This window comes from Odontesthes bonariensis, chromosome 14 (genome assembly GCF_027942865.1).
Source record: "Odontesthes bonariensis isolate fOdoBon6 chromosome 14, fOdoBon6.hap1, whole genome shotgun sequence".
NCBI lineage: Eukaryota > Metazoa > Chordata > Actinopteri > Atheriniformes > Atherinopsidae > Odontesthes > Odontesthes bonariensis.
Genome location: NC_134519.1, coordinates 23962863 through 23984672, shown reverse-complemented (window position 1 = coordinate 23984672; position 21810 = coordinate 23962863). Strand labels below are relative to the sequence as shown.

The following is a 21810-nucleotide window of genomic DNA, read 5'->3' as shown; positions in this document are numbered from 1 at the left end:
ATACGGTATGAGTAAGTCTTGATGAAGATTATTATTCTATAAAAACAGCAGGGCCAAAGAAAGGCGATCAGTCATTTTCTGAAGGTTCCACAAAAAAGAAACGTGATAAAAACAACCATCTCAGAAAGTACAGACGGTGCCTTGTATGGAAACAAAGGCATCCATAAACATGGCGTCCATAAATCCCCTGACGGAAGTGCGAACAAAAACACGTAAGAGTCATTAAATTAAATGTGAGATTCTTTTTTATTAAAGAACCTGAGGACAAATGACAGTAAGAGGGATGGAGAGCATTACTAATCCACTACTTGCTTCTATTTACACCATCTTGACAAGCAAAAATGAGAGCTGTTTTTTTAAAAAAAAAAAAAACAACAACACAGTAATGTACATAAATTAATGTTTTCTCATAAGAAGAAGAAAAAAAATATAACCATAACATGCATTGGATTAAAACCATATGTGCAAAACGTGCCTAACAGTAATACAGTATATAACTTTTGTCAGTGTGAATCTCCTTACATGTAGTTTAGCTGAGGAATACAATTTTATTCCTGGAATCTGCTGCTGGGGCGACTCCAACAGCTGCCACAGACTTCCAAGTCGATCCAGGCCGACTGGATGAAGCCTCCTATGTATACTGCGTTACAGTGCGGTTTAATGAGGGCCGTATGGTGGCAGGTGAAAAAAAAACATGATTTCATCCCGACACAGGTGTCCAAGCTCCTCTGCAGAGACAGGGAATCCGTTTCTATATTCACGAGATCGATGCAATACTGCTGTGGTCTTACTATGTTAATTCAACCTTTGACCGAGAAAAGTAGAATCTCTGAGGTATAAAATCTTGTTTACAAGAGAATCTTGGCCAAGTCATTCATTATGTATGTTGCAGAGAAAGGCTAAAGTCATGTGCTGGCTAAAGGCATCCTTCTGTGATTCAACTTTTAGATGTGCACTCCATCACTTTTTCCAGTGGTTTCGAACTTAAATTTGCATGCCTTTGGGAGTTCTTTTACCCCATCAACCTTTAAGGAGAAATCTGGTCATACATCAAAGAGAGCAAAGATTTCACTAAAGACTTGCTATTCATCGCTGCTGCAGGCTTGTGACTACACAAGTTACTATCAGCATATCACAACCAAATCTGGGACCACACTACCAGCAGATAAGTAGCACTGCGAGCAATACAGATTCAACCTGACCCAGATTAGCCTGCCAGTGTGAAGGCAGCCCAGCCTGTGAAAAAAAAAGTGCCAATTTCACTTACACAGACACAAACTTATGGAGAATTTAGTGCATCTTAATGAGATTGCAAAGACATGCTGACATAGTGCCAAAGGAACCAAACAATTGGATCTGAAACCCTCAACAATGGGATGAGGTTGCTTTTCTCTGTGGATTTGAAGTAACAATAAATAAAAATCATTACAGAGTAAAAAACATCCAAAACCTATCAACATGTATTTCCAGAAAAGTCCCTTTTTTTTGTTCTTTCTCTTTTTACTATATTATTTGTTGACCGTAAGACGCTTGTGGCAAGGAAGACTTAACTACTGGTCTGTTTAGTATAATGGTGAATAAATGAATGAAATAGCTACATGAAGAGTAACTGCATGGAAGCAGAACTAGTTAAACTTGCAGTATCACTGACTCAGTCTTCTCTGTATGATTAGTGTCGGACCGTACGACCGCTGTCTGAGCCAGTCCAGAGAAATTCAGCTGTGAAAGATGGGGTTGGAGCAGTGAATAAGTGACAATGCAGGATGGTGTATGGGGAATGAATTTAAGTTGACGGGATACGTAGCTGGGAGCAGACTTGTGCACATCTACGAGTATTGATATAAAGGTCGTTCGTCGGGTCTGAAGCCGTAGGCAGTGGGCGGTCGTCCAGGTGATGAGCTGGTCTGGTCGAAGACGTCACTCACCTCTCTGACACAGAAAGCAACACAAATTGACATTGTTATTTTTAGCATGCAGGGGGGGAGAGGAAAGAAAACGAAAAGAAAACGGCAGAAAAGAACAACTGAGAAATAATCTGTCCCAGCGAGATTATTAATGGTGTTCTTTTCTAACCGGTTGGTTAGATGTAAGAGTGGATCATCTCTCTGGGTGAGGAAAGGGCTCCCGTTACTGGTGTAGGTAAACTTACCCTGTGAGGTGCGAGTCTCCATTCTGAGGCTGCAGGTCACCGAAAAAATCCGGACTGACTGAGCCATCTGCTGGAGTTATTCCATCTAGAGATCCATTCACATATCAATTAACTGTACAAGTGCAAAAAAAGTATTGAAAAACTCTTTCAAATGGTGCTAATCTTTTTTGAATGTTGCAAATAGAAAATAATTAAGTGGGCACTCATTTTTTAATTTACGCGGTGCCATGTTGTGGTACTGTGACTTTAAAAAACAAAGGACTAAATCACTCAAAGTAAAAAGGGAAAAAATGACACGGCAGGCTCGTCATATTTGGAAGCGTTTGTTACTCTACATGAAAAAGGTCTGGGTTTTGTGTGTACCTGCGCTGTAGAATAGATCGGTCCTGTCGTTGTCGTTGTCGTACAGATACGGCTCAGGCTCGTCAGCTTGGCGGCTCTCAACCATCTCCAACCACTGGTTGTTGTGGAAACGAAATTTCTCCGACTGGATTTTCCTCCCCCACTCCTCATCATACTCCTGGAAAACGAAGAGTAAAAAAATGAAACAATGGACAAAGGCAGGAAAGGGTGTTTCAACTCCATATCTTCAAAATCAAATGTGTCCCGATTTGGTACTTCAGCCAGCCAGAGACGCCATTTTGCTTTAGAAAGATGCGGTTCACTCACGGCAATAATGTCGAGAGTGTTGTCGCACACTTTTCTGATCTCTGCATTCTTGTCATGCATCAAATCTATCAGGTAAGCTGGAGCCTCTGCACGGATGGTTAAAGAAAATCTACAGAAATAGTCATTTGTTAAAGGGTTGTGTATTTAAAATATGTTGCAAACAAAGAGAAAAAAAAAAAAAAACAGGAAGGATACGGGTGTCTTTGATGATGACGTCTCGGGTAGCTTGGTGAAACACCATCTGATAGAAGACATAGACAATCTGACACACAAACTCATCGTCCTCCTGCTGGGCTACATTCATAAAAAAAAATAATAATAATAAAAAAAAAAAAAAAGAGACGTGAGGAATTTATTAGAATCCAAGGCAAACTTTTTTACAGAATATATCTTGAACAGAACCGCAGGTATGTGTATTACCGTTCAACAGCTCAATGAGGGCAGGGATGATGCCAGATTTAGCCAGCATGGCGGCACAGGCGTCATCCATGGAAACTGTTCCGATCATAATGACCACCTCCAGGATGAGGTCATCCTCTGCTGAGCCTGAAATACAAACAGACGACTCAAGTGGTCTGGGAGTCTCTTCAGAACCGATTCTTGAATCAAAGAACACAACCTTTTTTTATTTTTTTTTTTTAGGTCACCTCACTAAATAAATTCATGAGGATTTTACTACTCTAATAACTAGACCTTTACTGATTAAACTACAACATTCATGGTTTTTAAAGTATAGTCTTAGATTTACAAGGTGTGCATGAATGCATCATGAAGTCTCACAAGCTGTGAAATACAAAGTCGTGTAGATTTCAGGATTTACAAGGTTAACCTGAAAAGAACCGTGAAGTTCCTTGTTTTAAGTTTTTTTTTTTTTTTTTACATGGCAATAACTTAACTCTGACTGACTTTAGCTATTCAAATGACCGCGAAAGTTAGTTTACATGACCAGCCCACTGCTTCAGTCAGGCTGCAGCAGAACTGAGGGAAATAATCCTCCTGAACGCCAAAAGCACAGAGGGAAGAGGGGGTGTAGCCATCTCTTTACCAGGGATACCATCCCCGATCAAAGAATGGCTTTAACATGGATGCTCTGGATGCAGGTCATTTGAAGAAAAAGTGTTGTGGACTCTCTAAAGTCAGCTGCAAGCTGAAAGCGAACTGTTGCACCATGCGAGTGAGTTACGTGCTCTGACAGCTGAGTTTCAAAGTTTTCATCAGTTTTAAACCTCCGAATCTAATCAGTACCTGGTTTTAGTCGGTCTTTGAGGTAAGGCACCAGGTTATACTCCTTCAGCACCAACTCCCAGTCCAAGTCAGGGATGGTGAGGTTGGCCAGCGTTCCCAGACACTCCAGAACCCACTCCTCCTCCTCCTCGGCGCGGATCTCCGCTGCCAGGTCACCCACATAGTCCTGACAGAGACAGAGGGGAGCAAACACCACGAAACGTTGAAATCTTCCACTGAGCAATAGACCGACCCATACAGTAAGCTAAAACTTTCAACCAATGAGTCCTTTTTATGATCAATCTTAGACTTTTAGCAGTGGTACTTTTTTTTTCTCCACACTGTGTACATTATATATAGCTCACAATGAATAGTGGTTTGGTTGTCCCATCATGCTGTGAGATGTTTCTGATCATCTTCATCAGAAGGCCGTCTTTTGTCTTCAGAGCTCTCTTCATGAGCATCTTCAGTCCATTTCCTACAGGTGGACAGAGAAGGAAAAAAAACAGAAAAACAGTTAAACATTTATCAATTCAAAGGGAGGCAGACAACTCTCTTACGAAGAGCTTGTGTGCTGTACAGACATAGTTGAATAGCACACAGCCTCCACTCATAGAAAAAGTAAAATACCTTCACACATGAGATGTGCATTCCTCTTGTTTGCAGCCAGGTTGATGAAGAGAGAGATGAGCTCAGCTTCAATTTCCTCCTCACCGTGCTCATACAGCATTTGCATTAGCTACATCAAGACATGTGCATGTTTGTTAGCTACGGATCTGAAACTCTCTGGCACTCATAATCTCAGAGGATCTCACTGTACCTGAGGTACGCAGTCAGTGTAAACAAACATGCCCTTGAACCGGTCGTCCATGCTGACATGGTACAGGATGCGCATGGCTACCTGCCGGTTGTTCTCGTCACCTTCATGACAATAAAACACACACATACAACAAAATAGTCACATACTCATCGATCTCTCAACAGCTGACAATATAATATAACAGGAGAAATACTCCCATCGTTACACATTTCCTTTAAAACTATGAATGTCTACTTCCTGGTGGCAGTAATGTCAGAGGAAGTCAGTGAGTGGGATTCATCATGAATGATCACCACCAAAGGACTGGACTAACCCACTGACACTGCCACCACTGGGCTGAAAGCAGAGCTCTGCAAAAGTATACTGCTTTTTCTTTTTTTTTTTTTAGTGTAGATCATTACCCAGCAATGCAGTCAGTTTCGGTAAAAGCCCAACCTCCACCATCTTGGCTCTGAGTCCCGAGTCGAAGGAGAGGTTGAGCAGCAAACGTAGAGTCAGGTTTAATAAGTCCTCGTGCTCACAGGGAACAAGGCGAGCCAATCGCTCCACAGTATCTACCTCCGCCTGCAAGTCCCAAACACACACCCCATTACATCACAACAATGAGACTGAAGCAGCAGAGAGCCACAGAACAATGAGGCTAAAGTCATAACAACTACTGATTAATAATGACAAAATCACAGCCAGACATCTGGCATGATGTCACTATTCCGATGATGGAATTTCAGCCAATGATTATTGTAAATTGTATTGAAAATGATTATCATCTAAAGTCATTACTCTGGTATAATCTTACTGTATGAACGATGATGTGTGGAATTATCAACTAACAGTTTCTACAATTTAAGATCACATTGTCTGTCACTTAAAGATGGTACTTTGTGAAAATGCAGAATTATGGTTTCACATTTCAGTACTCCAATTAGTAGACACAGTTTGCTCACATAAAAAAAAAAAAAAAAAAAAAAAAACGGACCTACTGTAAGTATAAGATGATATTTTAGGTCCCCTCAGTCCCTTCACTCACCATGTCATTCTTATTCTCCAGGAAGATGGAGAGTTTTTTGAGGAATGACACCACCAGGACAAGCAGCTCCTCATCATCCCGTTCAAGAACTTTGACCAGCAGTCCAACAATGTTCTTGTTTCTCATCTTCAGCTCCGTCCTCGTGTCCTCAGCGAGGTTCAGCAAGAGGTAGAGAGATACTGGCAGGAGGAGGAGAGGAACGAGAATGGGAGAAAATAAAAGCAACACGTTTTCAGCATTCCTTAATGTGTGTGTCAAGCGTTGATAATGAGAGAGGTTAAGGGGCTTGGGGTGAAACATTACTGTAAAGTTACTGGGGTTCATTCTACATGAGCGGGAGAGTTCTAGAACATTTATAACACAGGCTGCTGGGACATTCTGAGGTGAATACTTTATTCGGAAAATTTATTTCAGTATATGTGACAAATTAACTCTGCTTTCACGTCATAGCAAAGAGAAATACCGGCACTGCTTTTAAAGCCACTGCAAGTCTGGTCCTACCTCTGAGCAGCTGCTCCTGCTTAGCCAGAAGACCTTGGTACTTTCTCAGAGCTTTGTCCTGGTCTCTTCTTAGGGAGCCATTTTCTGGTGCCGACTCGCGTAAACGAAAAAAATGTCAAAGAAAACATTCGGTGAAAGTCAGACAAACACAACAGGAGGAGAGGAGGAAAAAGTAACTGTCGGCTCAAACTGAAGAGGTGAAGGACAGCAGAAAAAAAGATATAAGCCTTGTTCTTCTTGCGTAGCTCCTCACGCCACATTTCATGCCTCTTCAGCTCATGTTCCACTACGCTCATGCACAACGCTCCTATTTTATAATGGCTAACCACTCCGTGAAACTGAGAAAAACTGGAGGAAAAGATGTAAGAAGATAAGAAATAACCGTTAGACATATTGAAGAAATATGTGTCACCGTATGTGAGTGTGTGTGAGTGAGTGTTACCTGGAGAAGCAGAAGAAGATGTAAATGATAATGGTAGCTAGCTCAACACTCTGTTTCCAGTCCTCTCTCAGTACTCTGGCCAGAGCACCGAGAGCTGTTTCTATACACACAAACAAGCAGGTATCTTTTAGGTTAGATGACATGAGCGGTAGCTCCACAAATGAAGACAAGTGTGGCACAATCTATGAGCAAAAATCAGAGATGTCTTTTTTGGCACCAAGTTGGTACCGAAAGTCTGGAGAAGCCAAGTTTCTATGCTCCTATGCTGAATATGGGATGGCTTAAATTCAATGGCAAGACAGATACTGCACGATACTGAATATCACTTAAGGTGGAGATAGCTTTAAGCATGGTCTTCTAGAGAAAATCCATTCATGCAGCAGATTCATCTTTCAGAGTTTATCAGAGCTTAAGTGTTTTGTTACCTTCGTTTAACCGGCAGGAGGTTCAAAGAGGAATGAATTATGTTTGTCACCAGCAATGGGCTCATAAATACAGTCTGACAAAAGCTCACAATCAACTGTCAGGTAATATTTGTGCCCGTATGCCATCATACTGACAAATCAGAATGACAAACTGCAATTTATTTTTTTCTCTTCTTTCTATTAAGTCAAATAACGTAATATATTCCTGGAAGACCCACGGATCATCAAAGAGCTCAGACCCACTGAAGACATTTGAAAAAGTGTTGCACGTCTGTAGGGAAAATGAAACCGTACCGTTGTGCAGCAGCTCTTCCAGGTTGTCAGGGTTGCGGGCGAGTTGCAGAATGAGAGCAGAGCCTCTGATCTTCTCTGGGATGCCTTCATAGAGCAGCTCAACATACTCATCCACTTTAGTTATGACCGATTCCTCGTTTAACTACAAAAAATAACGAGGCGGACAACCTGTTACAAATGAAGGACATGACATACGGGTCCCAGAAAGATCTGAAAATCTTTGTTTTAAGACATCAACATCAACACATTCATTGAATTATTCATTCAAATTCAAGAGCAAGATTTTCTTTATGGAGCTCCTGTCTGAGAGCCAACTGAAGCCGAGCTGTTACCTCCATCCCTTCAAATGGTGTTAGGTCTCTGGGCTTTGCTGTTCTTTTCTCTTTCTTTTCCAAAGCTGAAAGTCAAAGACACAAAATGTATTTCATTTCAAAACACTACAAAACAGCAACTACACTGATAACTTAAGCACTGGTAATGTTCACTGCTGACTTTGGGGTGTCAGTGCTACACACTACTTACAGATTGCACTGACTGATTTTGTGTGGGCATTACAAAGAAATGACAGCAACAAAAGAAAGTCAAATCCACAGCTCGGATGCAATAGTGGTTATATGTCTCACCCTTGCCCTCTACTGGGGATGATTTTCTGTTCTGTAGGTAATAAAGCAGCTGCTCCACCTGGGGCAAACGGGAGGCAGGGATGAATTTACACTCATCCACCACTTTCTTGGCCAAAGCTGACAAATCTGTAGTCGGAGAGAGGCTTTTCACACGGATACTGAGGGGAAGGAAAGGACATTGAAGAGTGATTGCTTTCATCCATCCATCCAGCTTTGGAAAGGATTGCTGACTGCATTATGAGCATGCAAAAGAATTCAGCGTCACAGATCGTTGCAAAATCAGCTCGTCCCCAATTCTCATCCATTTTAACATATCAGTAAAATGACAAATATGTCTCCCTATCAAGTTTAAATGAATATATCTGTCCAAATGGTGAATGTAGGTATCAGGCTAACCCCCGAATAACCCCTCTCTTCAACTTACAACCTATTTTTAATGAAAGAAAATGAGTATACAGATATGGGAGCACAGCCCCAAACAAGAGGAAAAAGAACAGGAATTATGAGAACAAAGGTCAGGGCTTCGCTCACATTTTTTGTCCCTCTTTGCGTTCACCCAACACAGGACCCCCACTCTCTCCAAGGACAGATGCCTCCACCTCATAGTGGACAACGAGGGCCTTCTCGGTGGGATGGACATCCAAACTGCCAGCAGTCACTTTGCTACGGGTGAAGATGGACAGACAACAAGCAACAAGTCAAACTTGTAATGCTGTTTAATGCTTGTCAAGTCTTTCAAACTTGTAAACTCATTTTAGCAACATATTAAATACTATTCGAATCTAAAAGAAAAATGTATGCTACAATACCATTAAATGTTGATAAAGCTATGAGTTCTTAATCACCATCCAAGTGACAAATCCTTTTTTTTTTTTTTAACATTTCATCCACAAAGCACTCACAGTCAGACTCAGGAAGACACGCCCAGGCAGCAACATACAATGGCTGCTCTGACTAGCTAACAAAACGAGCAAAGTGATTATAAAAAAGAATAAAATTGTAAGACATATTTAGCTCAGCCCACTGCGTAAATTGCCAGTTAATAAATCGTGTAAGAACGATTGTTTATTGGTCTGCTACGAATCGGCCGAAATTTCACAGAAGCTTGCAAGCCATGTTAAACGACCCAGATTTCCCTTCCCCTTCATTTGTGGACCCTAAAGCTGAACCCAGTTTAATAACACATGACTTAAAAGGCGTTGTTGTGATATGACATGGGAATTTATCTTTGATAATTTTCCATGGCGTGGATACAACGCTGTACATTTTCAAAGCATCGTAAGTTGACTACTTGTCCCGATTTAAACAGATAAGCTCCCTGCTCTGCATTAGCTAGGCAGCAGCGCTAACTGGGGCGTGTGGAGACATATCCGTAGTGAGACATTTTGATAAATAATTTGCCTGATAGGTAGATTGCACGTATGCCGAATTAATAAACGGCTCTTAGTGATTTGCAATAGCTTCCGTGCATTACTAGAAGTGATGCTTTTCTCTCCCGGCGAGCATGTAAAAATAAAATTCCCCAAAGTTTGACTTGTCAGCGTTGGTTTCTCTCAAAGCAAGAAGCCGGGCTAGCTAACTAGCAAGAATTTTTAATGACAAACACTCCTATCCGGGTGAATAACAACCGCAGTTACAGCTGACACAGCTGCATGGACGCAGATAATAAAGAAACATGAGCCAGTCCACAATTACATATTCGATATACCAGAAGCATGAACCAACTACAAACTTAGCTTTGTTACGTCTCACCGTTTGAGGTACCGCCCGTCATCCTGCATTTTCTTGAAATTTAAGGTTTCAGGTTTTAAAAGACTCTATAGCTGGATCACATGTGATGGATTCCACGTACAAATCACGACCTAATGAATCCGGGTGCTTCCAACTTGCACCGCTGTCATCACAGCGAAGGCTGTCAACACCGGAGCGTGGACTCCAAACATGGAGGCATTAATTAATATTTTGGTCCCAGATTATGACTCACAGGCAGGGTTTCTTTACTTAATCAGAGAAAATAACGTGAAAAACATAGTAAGCAAAAATGTAGGTATATTTTCACATAACACTACCATCTGTATACTGAAACAATAGGAATTGTAAAGGTTGGTTTCAGCCCATGAGATTGTCGGAAGTCGCAGCCTGGGAGACAAAACTTTGGACTTACACACTCAATTGCCCCTCAATGACGAGTTAAATATCCAAATAGAGGCTGGAACTATGGGAGCTACACACTGAACAATATTTCTGGCCTCATTATCGTGTCCTTAATGGAGGACTGAAATGATTGTCCCAGTGATATAAAGCTTTATTTTCTAACTAAATAACTGTAGCTAACGTGTCATTATCATTATTATCATTTTAGCTCAATTAAGAAAACACAAGGGAAGCACAGTAAAGACTGACTGTAAAGTCTCAAGAGGACTTGTGTTTTTAAAATGATTTACATCCTTTTTTTTTCCTTTCATGAAGAAATCGCTCTGGCTTTAAAATATGCTAATTAAAGTTGGCCTAGTATACGTGATCACACAACCCTGCGCTTGCATTATGTGCCTGTTACTGCAGTTGACATTTTGCCCTTTAAAAATTACCTCCATGTACTGTTACACTTTTACACAGACAGAGAGAGCACTTTGATAAATATTTTTTATTGGAGAGCTATGATATTACCGCCAAGCAGTATTTCAACACAGACCTCACAGACTGAGGTTTACACCTAGCTGCTTCTAAATACAATTGACATTCGACATGTGCTGCTGGATGTCTGCTATTGTGTGTGTTCGGAGCATATGTTTCCTTTATTTGGATGCATGTTTTCTGACCGAAACACTGTCCCGTCTTTCTCCACCTCTTCCTCTCCTTAGCTGTCTTCAGTTTACCCCTTTGCTGTTGTATCCCCTCTTACTGTTTCCTCTTTCTCTGTTTCCACCCATCCCTCCATCTTCTGCAGCCCCTCTTAGTCATCCCCCTTCTCATTCCCTGTTCTTTTATTCCACCTCCCCAGCATCTTCTTCATCGTCAGCACATGCACTGAACTCCTTCTCAGGTAAGAGGCCATATTCATTGAGAAACGCCTCCACATCCGTTGCAAAGAACTCTTCACTGAAGCGTGCAGCAACAGCCAGGAAATTACCCAGTAATTCACCAGCCTTGTATACCAGCAGTGCAGGAAGAACCTGGAAAGACAGTAACAAGAATCAGAGTGTACTTTTTGGTTGTGTCTGACAATGTGCATTTTAATAGTGACAGTAGACAAAGAATAAGGCAAAAGCACGCTTTTCACTTTTGCATTTGAAATGAAAATTGTTAGTGTCAGATTTTAAGTGGCAGAGATTAGTAGCTGATGCCAAACTTATGCAAAACTGATACCGTGCCTCTCTATCACTGCAACGCAGATTCTATGAATAGTGTCACCTAGTTATTTCTCAGATATTTTGTGATATTTTCACGTTTGCTTATGAGGTGGAAATGCCATCCATCTTTAACAATGCAATTTCTTTACAAAAAGTGGTTGATACAGTTTGTCGGGCTGTTTGTTAGAAGGATTACTGGGGAAAAAGTGGATAGATTTGCATGAACGTTTAGCCAAAGGCAGGGCATGGCCAAAACTTAGAAGCGACAAACTTTTGACATTGATCCAGGTATTTCTAATTTAGCCATCAACGGGATAGACAGTTTAGGACCTCTTCTGTGTTTTTTATAAAGTCAGGTGGTGAAATAGTCCTGAAACAGAAAATGTTGTATTTGTGATGGAGAGCACAAAACCTGCATTATTTTCGTGACACACAACACAATTTTCAAAGTACGGCATATCATTAAGGTGTCCGGTTTGTATGTCCAACTGTTTCGAGTGTGACGGCAGCAGGAGTCGGCAACCAGTAATCCAGGTAAAGGATCAGTTGATGCAATACATCATTATATTGTGTGTTCTTACTCAAATTCTGATGCTTTTTTAATACCTGTAATGCCATACTGTCCATGTTCAACAGACAGTTAATTTCACATAAGTCAATGTGATGTCATAAGAATGTGTTATCTCACTACAGAAAATTGCACTGATAGTACTACAATATCCTAACAATCACTGTAGTTATCTCAACTATTCTTCTTAATAATATTATATTAATGATTTCAGTTTTCCTTTCAAAGAGATTACTAACCTCAGTGGAGAAGCGCTCAGCTGCGCCAGTTTCCACAGCATCGATGCGACAGAACTTGACAGTGGGGTACTCTGCAGCCAGACAGTCCAGGCATGAGTTCAGCTGCTCACAACCTGACAAAGAACAGATAAGCAGACAGTGTGTAGTAGGATTACATCGATATATGTTATTATATCTAACTAATCAGTGAGACAGTGTAATAATCATGGTTTTATAAATCAACACTTTGAAAATAATCCAGACCTTTGACACCGTGCTCGTAGATGTGGACTACCACAAGGGTTAACCGATGTTCCTTCTCTATCACTTCCAGGAAGGCCTCTCCACTCTCAAGTTCGTGGACGGTATCAAACTTGGGACCGAAGCTCAGGCGCTCGTGCATTTCCTGCATACACTGTTTTCTATAGCGTTTCAAGCAACGCTCATCCTCCTCTTGAATCAGCTCGTACTCCTGAACACTCATCTGGAGAGGAAGAAAGGTAAATTGCTACCTCGTCTTTTATTCTACTTAAATCTATTGGTTTATTTGTGTTTATTTGCTTTATGTACCTTTCTGTTGGCTCTCCCACTGTCATCCTCTCGAGGAGTGGACATTTGTCTGAGTAGCTCTCTTTTGTTTTGAGGGACATTCTGATCCACACTGTCCAACTTGAACCTTCGCCAATCATTAATTACCCCTTTTGGACCTGGAAACACATATAGTCACAAGATTATCACATCATGCTTACATAAAAATGACTCCCCTTATAAACTGATGTCCATGCATATGCTATTCTTATATTCTAGAGTAAGTATTTAAGGCAAAAAAAGAGTTTCTAAAAGTAGAATGGGAGGCAGAGTCTTCAGTTTTCAGGCCCCCCTCTTGTGGAGCCAATAGCCAGTATCTGTCCAGGAAGCAGGCACACATCTCATAGTTATGATGCTATATGCTGCACCTTTCCTCACTCCGCTTTCTTTTTTCTCTATCTACATATAACGTTATTGCTGTCATTAATTTGTGTTTCTGTTTCTCAGCAGGTGTCCCTGGCCTGGTGTTACGGTGTCTGCTGTCCCCTCTTTCCTGTCCTCTCAAACCCCAGCTGGTCGAGGTAGATGGCCACTCTTCCTGAGTCTGGTTCTGATGGAGGTTTCTTCCTGTTAAAGGAAGGCTTTTTTCTTTCCACAGTCGCCTCGTGCACGCTCAGGATGGGGGATTGGATTGAGGAGAAGTTTTGGTGCAATGTGTCGATTTCCTCGGCTGGGCTATGTTTTTTAACTGGATTTGCAAGTATGAATTGGATTCATTTGGAATTTAATGATTTGGAATTTAATTGGCTTGAATTGGACTGTATCTCTGGAGTGCCTGAAGATGACATTTGTTGTAATTTGGTTAGCGATAGGTAAGAGTGAGCAGCTACTTTCACGTTAGAAATGGAGATAGAAGTGGGGTTTATTTGCATGTTAATGAGTCAATGAGTGCAACGTGTCATTTAAAGGAATGAAGAAGAAAAAAATATGTTGTTTTAACTAACAGAAGTTTATTTTTAGGGGTTCATTCAGTGGAAAGTCAACGAGACTATGACTTACGAAATGGCAGAAATACAGCACCATTAACTTTTCTCTCGTCTACGTGTGTCTGACTGGCATCTCTGACCTGTGTGAGTGACAGGCAGCTCCTCTTCGTCCTGAGTGGCACCAGACATCCTGCTAGTGGCCTGCAATGCACAGAAAAAACAAACTGGATAACCTGACCGGGTCCATAAAGAGAACAGGTTTGACATTCTCCACAGTTACCAGTTCACTTGTGCATTCCTGTGGTTTGTAATTTGTTAGGTTTCCTAGCTGACTGCTAATTTATCCTTGACAACATATTTCAATGATGGCTTGTGTGAAAAAGGGGATTTTATCTGCTGAACAACCAGAAGTTACACATTCATGGACAGGGGTAGCTTGCTAATTTTCCCTGCCATGGACTACAGTGACTTTGTGATGTTTTGAAGCACCAGTTCAGGTTGAAAAATACACACGCTGGAGGGTAAATTTTTTTTTTTTAACTTAGTAGCTTTACAGCACTGTAGCAATACGTTACTTTAATGAAGGTTTTAGGGCCAAAATGTTGCCTCTTTAGAAAAATTGGGTGATTATTCTTTCACAGAATGCCTCATGGCAGCAGCATAATTTTTACATATTTTACATATATATAATTTAGGTTTTCCCACACTTGTTGGATGCTGATAATACTGTGCGTTATACTTTGTTGTTTCTGAGTTGATGCTCTGGCACATGTTCTCCGGGCAACACTTGGAAATTTTGATTTGGATAAAAGGGCAGGCAAAGAGGTCACTTGAATTGAATCCCACGCGTAGTGGAACTGCAACACGTTCAAACCCGTCCATCTGGATCTCAAGTGGTGTGTGTGTCTGCCCACACTGGGGCATGCTGTTGTCACAAACACTTATTGTGAACCAGGCTGAAGTTTACTTATCAGATTATGCTGAGATTACCAGGAGTCTGACACACACACACACACAAGTGCTGACAACATCTTCTTGTTCGAGGGTGTATCTGATATCACACAATATGTGATCTTTTTGTAACCAATTTTACTGCACTGTGATTCTGATTTGATCAGCCCCCATCGACATCATTAAAGGGAGAGAATTTCATTCAATATTTTGCTGTTCACTGACTGTCGGCACAGACAGTGCAACTTATAATGAAGAAACCAATTCTCTCCTGGACACACCAGGAAAGCTGCTGACACAGCTGAGCTGTTGATGACAACATGGTCCTAATCAAGGCTGCGTCAGTCATCAAACTGGTAAAGCCCATTAGTGTGCGGCAGCTAATTCGTACTTTATTAATGCTGTGCTTTTTTTTTTTTTTTGCATAGTTGGTTTGAGTCAAACCAGCCCCGTCACATACGATGCTTTTGAACATGACATTATATTACATTAAAGGTATTCTAATTGTATATTAACAAACAATTTGATTTTAAAAAAAATCGCAAAAAAATCACAATAGCAAATAAACTGAAAATATATTTATGCATAATTTTTTGCAAGCTGGTAAATATAATCTGTTTGAATTCAGCTTTGACTGTGCCAGCACTGTGGTTTACATTTAAGCTTGGTCAATTTCGCTGGTGGCTTCACCAACAACAAAGTATTGTGCAAATGTTGGGCATGCTATGTAACCAGAACAGCCCTTTGTTCTTACCTTTGTGTCTTGAGTAAGAAGGGATGTCAGTCAGATTTGAGACTGATCAGTCTGCAATTATTTGTTATCTTCTGTCAGGCCAGGCATTCACTGGCGAGTTGCCTGGCAGCAGTAAGGGCAGAACAAGTTTGGAAAAAGGTAGGGAGAGAGATGAGGGAATAAGCTTTATCTCCACTGTCATCTTCGTCATCCCTGTCACTGTAACGTGATGTTGTCTAATATGATTAGGTGTAATACAGGCTCAGTTATGGATTGATGAAGGCAAGTCGACACCAGAAATAACATATTTTACTTTTTTTTCAAGACAATGTCAAATACAATAAGAATCTGTTGCTTCCATGAGCTGTCAAGTACAAGTGCAAAATAAAAAAGGATAAATCCAAATGGTTCACATGTAGGGATTTTAGGTGCTGTTTTCTCTATTATCATTCTTCAATGTTTGAACCTGCTGAATATGTAGTTAACTGGATGGAGCAAATATTTCTTCTAATAATAATAATAATAATTCTGACCTTCATATGGATTACTCAGGACTGGTGGGGTTGCCAAAAACCAACCAAAAAATATATTTTATTATGAAGTGACAACACTCAAAAAGAGTTTGTTCTAAAGAAATTGTTGATGTTTATATAACCAAAACATTCCACGTAATATTAATGTTTAAACTGCAGCTGCTTGGTCATGATAATACAAGGAAACACATGAATTTACATTGTTCTCTGTAGCATTAACGCATAACGAAAGTAGGGAGAAAAAAACATTCCGTCCCTGGGTGGGCTCGAACCACCAACCTTTCGGTTAACAGCCGAACGCGCTAACCGATTGCGCCACAGAGACGCTGCGAGTGAGCGGTGCAGTCTCAGAATTTGAAAATTGCCATGAGAAGTGTCCGTCTTGGGTGGGGTCTGTTTTCTGTGTTTAAAGGCTCTGACTGAGAGAGAGAACAATTAATATTAACACAAATATATGAGGAAGTGAGAGCAAGTGTTTGTATCTATGTGTCTAACTTAGAGCTGCAAGCAGCCTTGAGCGGGACCGAGCCTGTGCGCAGGTCGGGGAATGCGCTGGACGCCGTTGTCGCGCAGTTCTGCCCACACGCACGATACCCTCTGCATAGGTACGAGGTCGTCAGGGTGGACGTGTGTGCCAAGTTTCATGACCTTGCGATAATGATAAGGCTTTCAAACGACGAACGCCATTACACGATTTTCACCGCCTGGCCACGCCAACACCGTTCAGAGTTTGGAAAAGTTTCTCCATTAAAGCTGCAGTCTGCTAGCCTGGGAATTCCCATGCTGCTTTGCGCTCGATTTCATTCTCACTGCAAAGTCAGCCTGGAAACCACCGCCCTTATTTTTGCTAGAGTTTGGGAACCAATCACAGAACGGGGGGGCAGCAAGACGATGACGTCTATGCGCTACACCGAAGCTTGTAGAGCGTTAATCCAACATGACAGCGGACACAACGTTACCGTTCAATGCAGCCTTAGAAAGTGTTTCGGAGTAGATTCAACCTGGGGTCATTTGAACCGTGATATCCAGCCAAGTAGCCCACCCGAAGTTTTTCCGATATTGGCTGAACATCAGCTGAGTTACCGAGTTATCCCGAATAGCTTAGTACAAGCGCTAACTGACCCTGGCAGTATCTCCAAAATTACCACACTAGAATCACATGTCATGACACCAAACTTCTACAGTTGTACAAATATGGTCTGTACTCACAAAACGATGCATTTGGAAGTTTGTACATAGTCCAGGAGTTTATTATTATCATCAACACAAGCCTGATAGCTTTTCTGCTGCTAAAGCTTCGTTGACGTCACTTCTGGGAGCTGGGAGCTTCAAAGTAAGATGAGGGTTGATCTACTACTGTAGACAACAAAGCAGGGCTGCTCAATTTCTCCATTATTAAAATAAATTCACAACTCTATAACATAAAAATTCATGTATAATATAGCATATAGGCCTACTTTGTTAAATTTAAGTAGCTTAGAGCGCAAGTTTACTTTTATTTTCCTTTTTTTTTCTTCTTCCTCGTCGAATTTCTGTCGTCATCTGGTATAAGTGATACAATTGGCTATGAATCGCGCGCAAAGCAGCATGGGAAGAACCTGACGTCATTTGATAGACATTCGTAGCGCCCAATAAACGGCTCTAGGCATTCGTAAACCACGCCTCAAATACGAGAAAATGCACACCTAGTTCCCAGACCACCATCTCATCGAGATTGTGGACGCGTCAGCCAGGCTAGCAGTCTGCAGGATTTGTTGTTGTTATACGTAAAGTCCTAATTTTTGGCATTTTAAGAGTTTACATGATCTATCAGAACGCTTGAAGCTGAAAACGGTGACCTCCGTAGTCGCAAAATGCAAGAAATGCTTATTTTTTAACCGAAAAATAAAAAGTTATTCAACTTCCTGTACGACGCTGAAGTTGGCATCCGATTCACGCATTAAAGGGGTGGGCATAAAGGGCCATTTCACTGCTTTTTTGCATTTTGATCGACCAAAACAAGGTCCTGTATGGAAACTACAAAAGTTACACTGCTCAAATCTGGATGGAATTATTCTAAAGAGGTTGTAGATTCATTAAAATCTTGTTTGGGATTTGTGACACCTTTTTCTGATTTGTGAAAATACAGAACAGGGCCATTTCACTGCTTTTTTGGTATTCTTATCACCCTGAACTGGGTCCTGTATGGAAACTACATTACTTAGACAGCTCAAATCTTGATATAATTATTCTAAAGAGGCTATAGGTTCATCAAAACCTCGTTTGGGATTTGTGAAACCTTTTTCTGATTTGTGAAAATACAGAACAGGGCCATTTCACTGCTTTTTTGGTATTCTTATCACCCTGAACTGGGTCCTGTATGGAAACTACATTACTTAGACTTCTCAAATCTGGATAGAATTATTCTAAAGAGGGTACAGAGTCTTTAAAACACATTTTATTATTTGTGAAAACTTTATTTGGTCATTGAAAATTCAAAAAGTTCCTCTGAGCTTTCTTTCTTCTTTTCATTTGGACCATCCAAAACCAGAACCTGTATGAAAAATGATTAAATATGGGTTTAATCATTGATCACATGATATAAATGATATCAAACACACTTTAGAATTTGTGAAACCTTTCTTTGTCCCAAAATTCACAGAAGTCCTCGCCTCTCCATGTTCATTTTAATTTCCATGAGGATCTCTTGTCTTTCACTACATAGGAAAAAGAAAAAGTTCATGCATTTTACGTCACTAACTACTTACAAGAGTCTTCTTCACTTGTTGACTTTATTATCATGTTCTTTTATCTAGAAACAATGACTTCTCTCACCTTTCTTCCATCTGCCCGTGGTCAACCTCTGCCACCGATTCAATCCGTTTCATTTTTCTGACTACTTCCAGAGCCTTTATTGTTGCCTGCATCAGACATCCCATAGTCCAACCATTAATATGCCCTATTCTGTATTAGATGCTTTAATGAAATCTGCATCACACATTTATTGCTGTCATCTCATTAATCTTTCCACTAACATGTGCTATCATTTCAGACCCTGCTTGTCTTCTCCTGCTCCCATCATAGTCATCTTACCTCCCATCTGAGTGCAGACAGGACCTTCTTCATCCCTTCATTAACACTATCTTAGATACTGTACCACAACTTCCTAATTATATCGTCTATCAAACCCATAGTATTTTGCCATTATGTGTTATGTGCACTGATGAATTGGATATTAAACATTACATTTTGCTGTTAGAGTTCACCCTATACCAGACAATTTGTGAATGTAAGGTTGAAATACATTTACTTAATCAAGATTTGTCTTTCTGGAATGTTGAAGATGTCTTTTGGGTTAAACTATTTCTTCATATCTTCAAGTGGTTGCCAGTGAGAAATAAACTTCTTGTTAAGTTGTTGTAATATAGATAGAACAGTGTGTAGTTTGGTCAGTTAAAAATGTGTAGTGTTGTTGTGGCTCCAGAGTAGAGTAAAATAAATTACAATGGGAAAATGGGCTACTGTAATGAAGGTAATCTTCATTACTGACTTTTGGTCTTTGAGGTCACATGAGTAGTATTTTTAATAACGTGGCATAAATAAATTGTCAAATGTTTTATTGAATGTGTATATTAACAACAGGTGGGTGTGCAGGTCCTGTGTTGCCCTCAGCGGGGAGTGAGGGGGGACCAGGCCTGTAAAGGGAAACATCCAGTCAGTTAGTAGCCTGAAATGCTCTGTGATAAGGATACATGTAGCTAAAGGATGTGATAAACTGTGAGGTGACTATGCTGTTTGGAATTGTGAATTCTGAAATTTGTGTGTAAAGTCATTCACCTATGTCTCCTCTCCAGGGTGCTCAGTCAAAAGAGTCCCTACATTCAGTCTGCAGCGTTTGAAGGTTCCGGGTCGTACCATGTGCTGATTAGTGTAGGGGGGAGTGCACCAGAATCAGTTAGGGGAAGTCTTTGGTAGATTTGGTACTTTTGTTTAGACATGCTAGGAATTGATTGATTTTATAATAGAGGGTAAATGTATTTTAAGGTTTTTGTGTGTTGTTGTTATGGGGATGTGTAATGGGAGAAGCAGAATCCCCTAGGGGTTTGGTTGGTGGAGCCAGAGTAGGATATAAGGCTGCCAGTTGTACCACGTGAGAGAGTTGGTCCTGTTGCTACTAATGCTGCTAGGACCACAGTGCTCCTGGTCCGCAGTATGTGTCCATGTTAAAGTGTATGATTGATGTAAATGTTGGTGAATAAAACACCCGCTTGGTTCATCACTACCTCTGCCTCAAGCCTCCTACCTTGCGTATCCAGCTGCTACATGGCCATCCTAACAGAGACATATGTCCATGTACAGTATTCTAAATCATGTAAGCACAACCTAATGATTACTGTTGGTCTTAACCACCCATTATTTTACATTAAATATGTCAAATAAAATAAATTTTTATTTTCTTGACGTGTCTTGTAAAATGGCAACTGGAAACAAACTTTAGCCAAATAGACAGTTTTTAATCTCATTATTACAATGGCAGGTTATCACATTCACAAATAGGCTAAAGGGCTGCAAGGCAAAGACAATGTTGAACAGTTGTTTTACAGACATCTAAGATAGTGTTAATAAAGGGATGAAGAAGGTCCTGTCTGCACTCAGATGGGAGGTAAGATGACTATGATGGGAGCAGGAGAAGACAAGCAGGGTCTGAAATGATAGCACATGTTAGTGGAAAGATCAATGAGATGACAGCAATAAATGTGTGATGCAGATTTCATCAAAGCATCCAATACAGAATAGGGCATATTAATGGTTGGACTATGGGATGTCTGATGCAGGCAACAATAAAGGCTCTGGAAGTGATTGAATCGGTGGCAGAGGTTGACCACGGGCAGATGGAAGAAAGGTGAGAGAAGTCATTGTTTCTAGATAAAAGAACATGATAATAAAGTCAACAAGTGAAGAAGACTCTTGTAAGTAGTTAGTGACGTAAAATGCATGAACTTTTTCTTTTTCCTATGTAGTGAAAGACAAGAGATCCTCATGGAAATTAAAATGAACATGGAGAGGCGAGGACTCCTGTGAATTTTGGGACAAAGAAAGGTTTCACAAATTCTAAAGTGTGTTTGATATCATTTATATCATGTGATCAATGATTAAACCCATATTTAATAATTTTTCATACAGGTTCTGGTTTTGGATGGTCCAAATGAAAAGAAGAAAGAAAGCTCAGAGGAACTTTTTGAATTTTCAATGACCAAATAAAGTTTTCACAAATAATAAAATGTGTTTTAAAGACTCTGTACCCTCTTTAGAATAATTCTATCCAGGTTTGAGCAGTCTAAGTAATGTAGTTTCCATACAGGACCCAGTTCAGGGTGATAAGAATACCAAAAAAGCAGTGAATGGCCCTGTTCTGTATTTTCACAAATCAGAAAAAGGTTTCACAAATCCCAAACAAGGTTTTAATGAATCTACAACCTCTTTAGAATAATTCCATCCAGATTTGATCAGTGTAACTTTTGTAGTTTCCATACAGGACCTTGTTTTGGTCGATCAAAATGCAAAAAAAGCAGTGAAATGGCCCTTTATGCCCACCCCTTTAATGCGCGAATCGGAGGCTGGCGAATCGGATGCCAACTTCAGCGTCGTACTTCCTGTCCCGCCCCATCAAAACACATGAGAACTCGTGCACGTAGACAGATGCGCGTACACGACTCCTCATTCATCAATTCACCTGTCATTTGCGATCATGGAAGACACAGTAAGTGGACTAGCCCGTAATGAAGTTCA

General features: G+C 40.6%; 2 protein-coding genes, 1 long non-coding RNA gene and 1 other non-coding gene across 6 annotated transcripts; all 4 read right to left on the bottom strand.

Moving 5' to 3' along the window:
• Positions 1 to 227: 227 nt before the first annotated feature.
• LOC142399186 (kinesin-associated protein 3-like) lies at positions 228 to 10080 on the bottom strand. Of its 2 annotated transcripts, XM_075483693.1 has the most exons (20): positions 9927 to 10080; positions 8706 to 8837; positions 8175 to 8332; positions 7884 to 7948; positions 7552 to 7693; positions 6833 to 6932; positions 6614 to 6738; positions 6391 to 6489; positions 5890 to 6068; positions 5264 to 5426; positions 4863 to 4963; positions 4673 to 4781; positions 4408 to 4520; positions 4064 to 4229; positions 3239 to 3364; positions 3014 to 3112; positions 2819 to 2904; positions 2513 to 2669; positions 2150 to 2234; positions 228 to 1929 (listed from the first exon to the last, which is right to left on the bottom strand). In XM_075483693.1, exons 1-20 carry the CDS (start codon positions 9953 to 9955, stop codon positions 1827 to 1829), a joined length of 2337 nt encoding a protein of 778 aa, XP_075339808.1. In that variant the 5' UTR covers positions 9956 to 10080; the 3' UTR covers positions 228 to 1826. The 2 variants fall into 2 exon arrangements, with proteins under 2 accessions (XP_075339808.1, XP_075339809.1); XM_075483694.1 differs by lacking the exon at positions 9927 to 10080 and having other exon boundaries at positions 8175 to 8232; positions 8706 to 8792.
• An 820-nt stretch (positions 10081 to 10900) lies between these two features.
• pdca (phosducin a) lies at positions 10901 to 16760 on the bottom strand. Of its 2 annotated transcripts, XM_075482327.1 has the most exons (7): positions 16042 to 16760; positions 15530 to 15631; positions 13965 to 14025; positions 12881 to 13017; positions 12575 to 12794; positions 12332 to 12444; positions 10901 to 11347 (listed from the first exon to the last, which is right to left on the bottom strand). In XM_075482327.1, the coding sequence occupies exons 3-7, from the start codon at positions 14011 to 14013 to the stop codon at positions 11159 to 11161; spliced, it is 708 nt and encodes a 235-aa protein (XP_075338442.1). In that variant the 5' UTR covers positions 14014 to 14025; positions 15530 to 15631; positions 16042 to 16760; the 3' UTR covers positions 10901 to 11158. The 2 variants fall into 2 exon arrangements, with proteins under 2 accessions (XP_075338442.1, XP_075338441.1); XM_075482326.1 differs by lacking the exon at positions 16042 to 16760 and having other exon boundaries at positions 15530 to 15805.
• trnan-guu (transfer RNA asparagine (anticodon GUU)) lies at positions 16293 to 16366 on the bottom strand. Its single transcript has one exon. It is a non-coding gene; the product is annotated as a tRNA-Asn (tRNA).
• Positions 16761 to 18526: 1766 nt separating the features above from the next.
• On the bottom strand, positions 18527 to 18955 carry LOC142398359 (uncharacterized). The gene is made up of 3 exons (XR_012772784.1): positions 18856 to 18955; positions 18659 to 18737; positions 18527 to 18574 (listed from the first exon to the last, which is right to left on the bottom strand). It is a non-coding gene; the product is annotated as an uncharacterized LOC142398359 (long non-coding RNA).
• Between the last annotated feature and the right edge of the window lie 2855 nt (positions 18956 to 21810).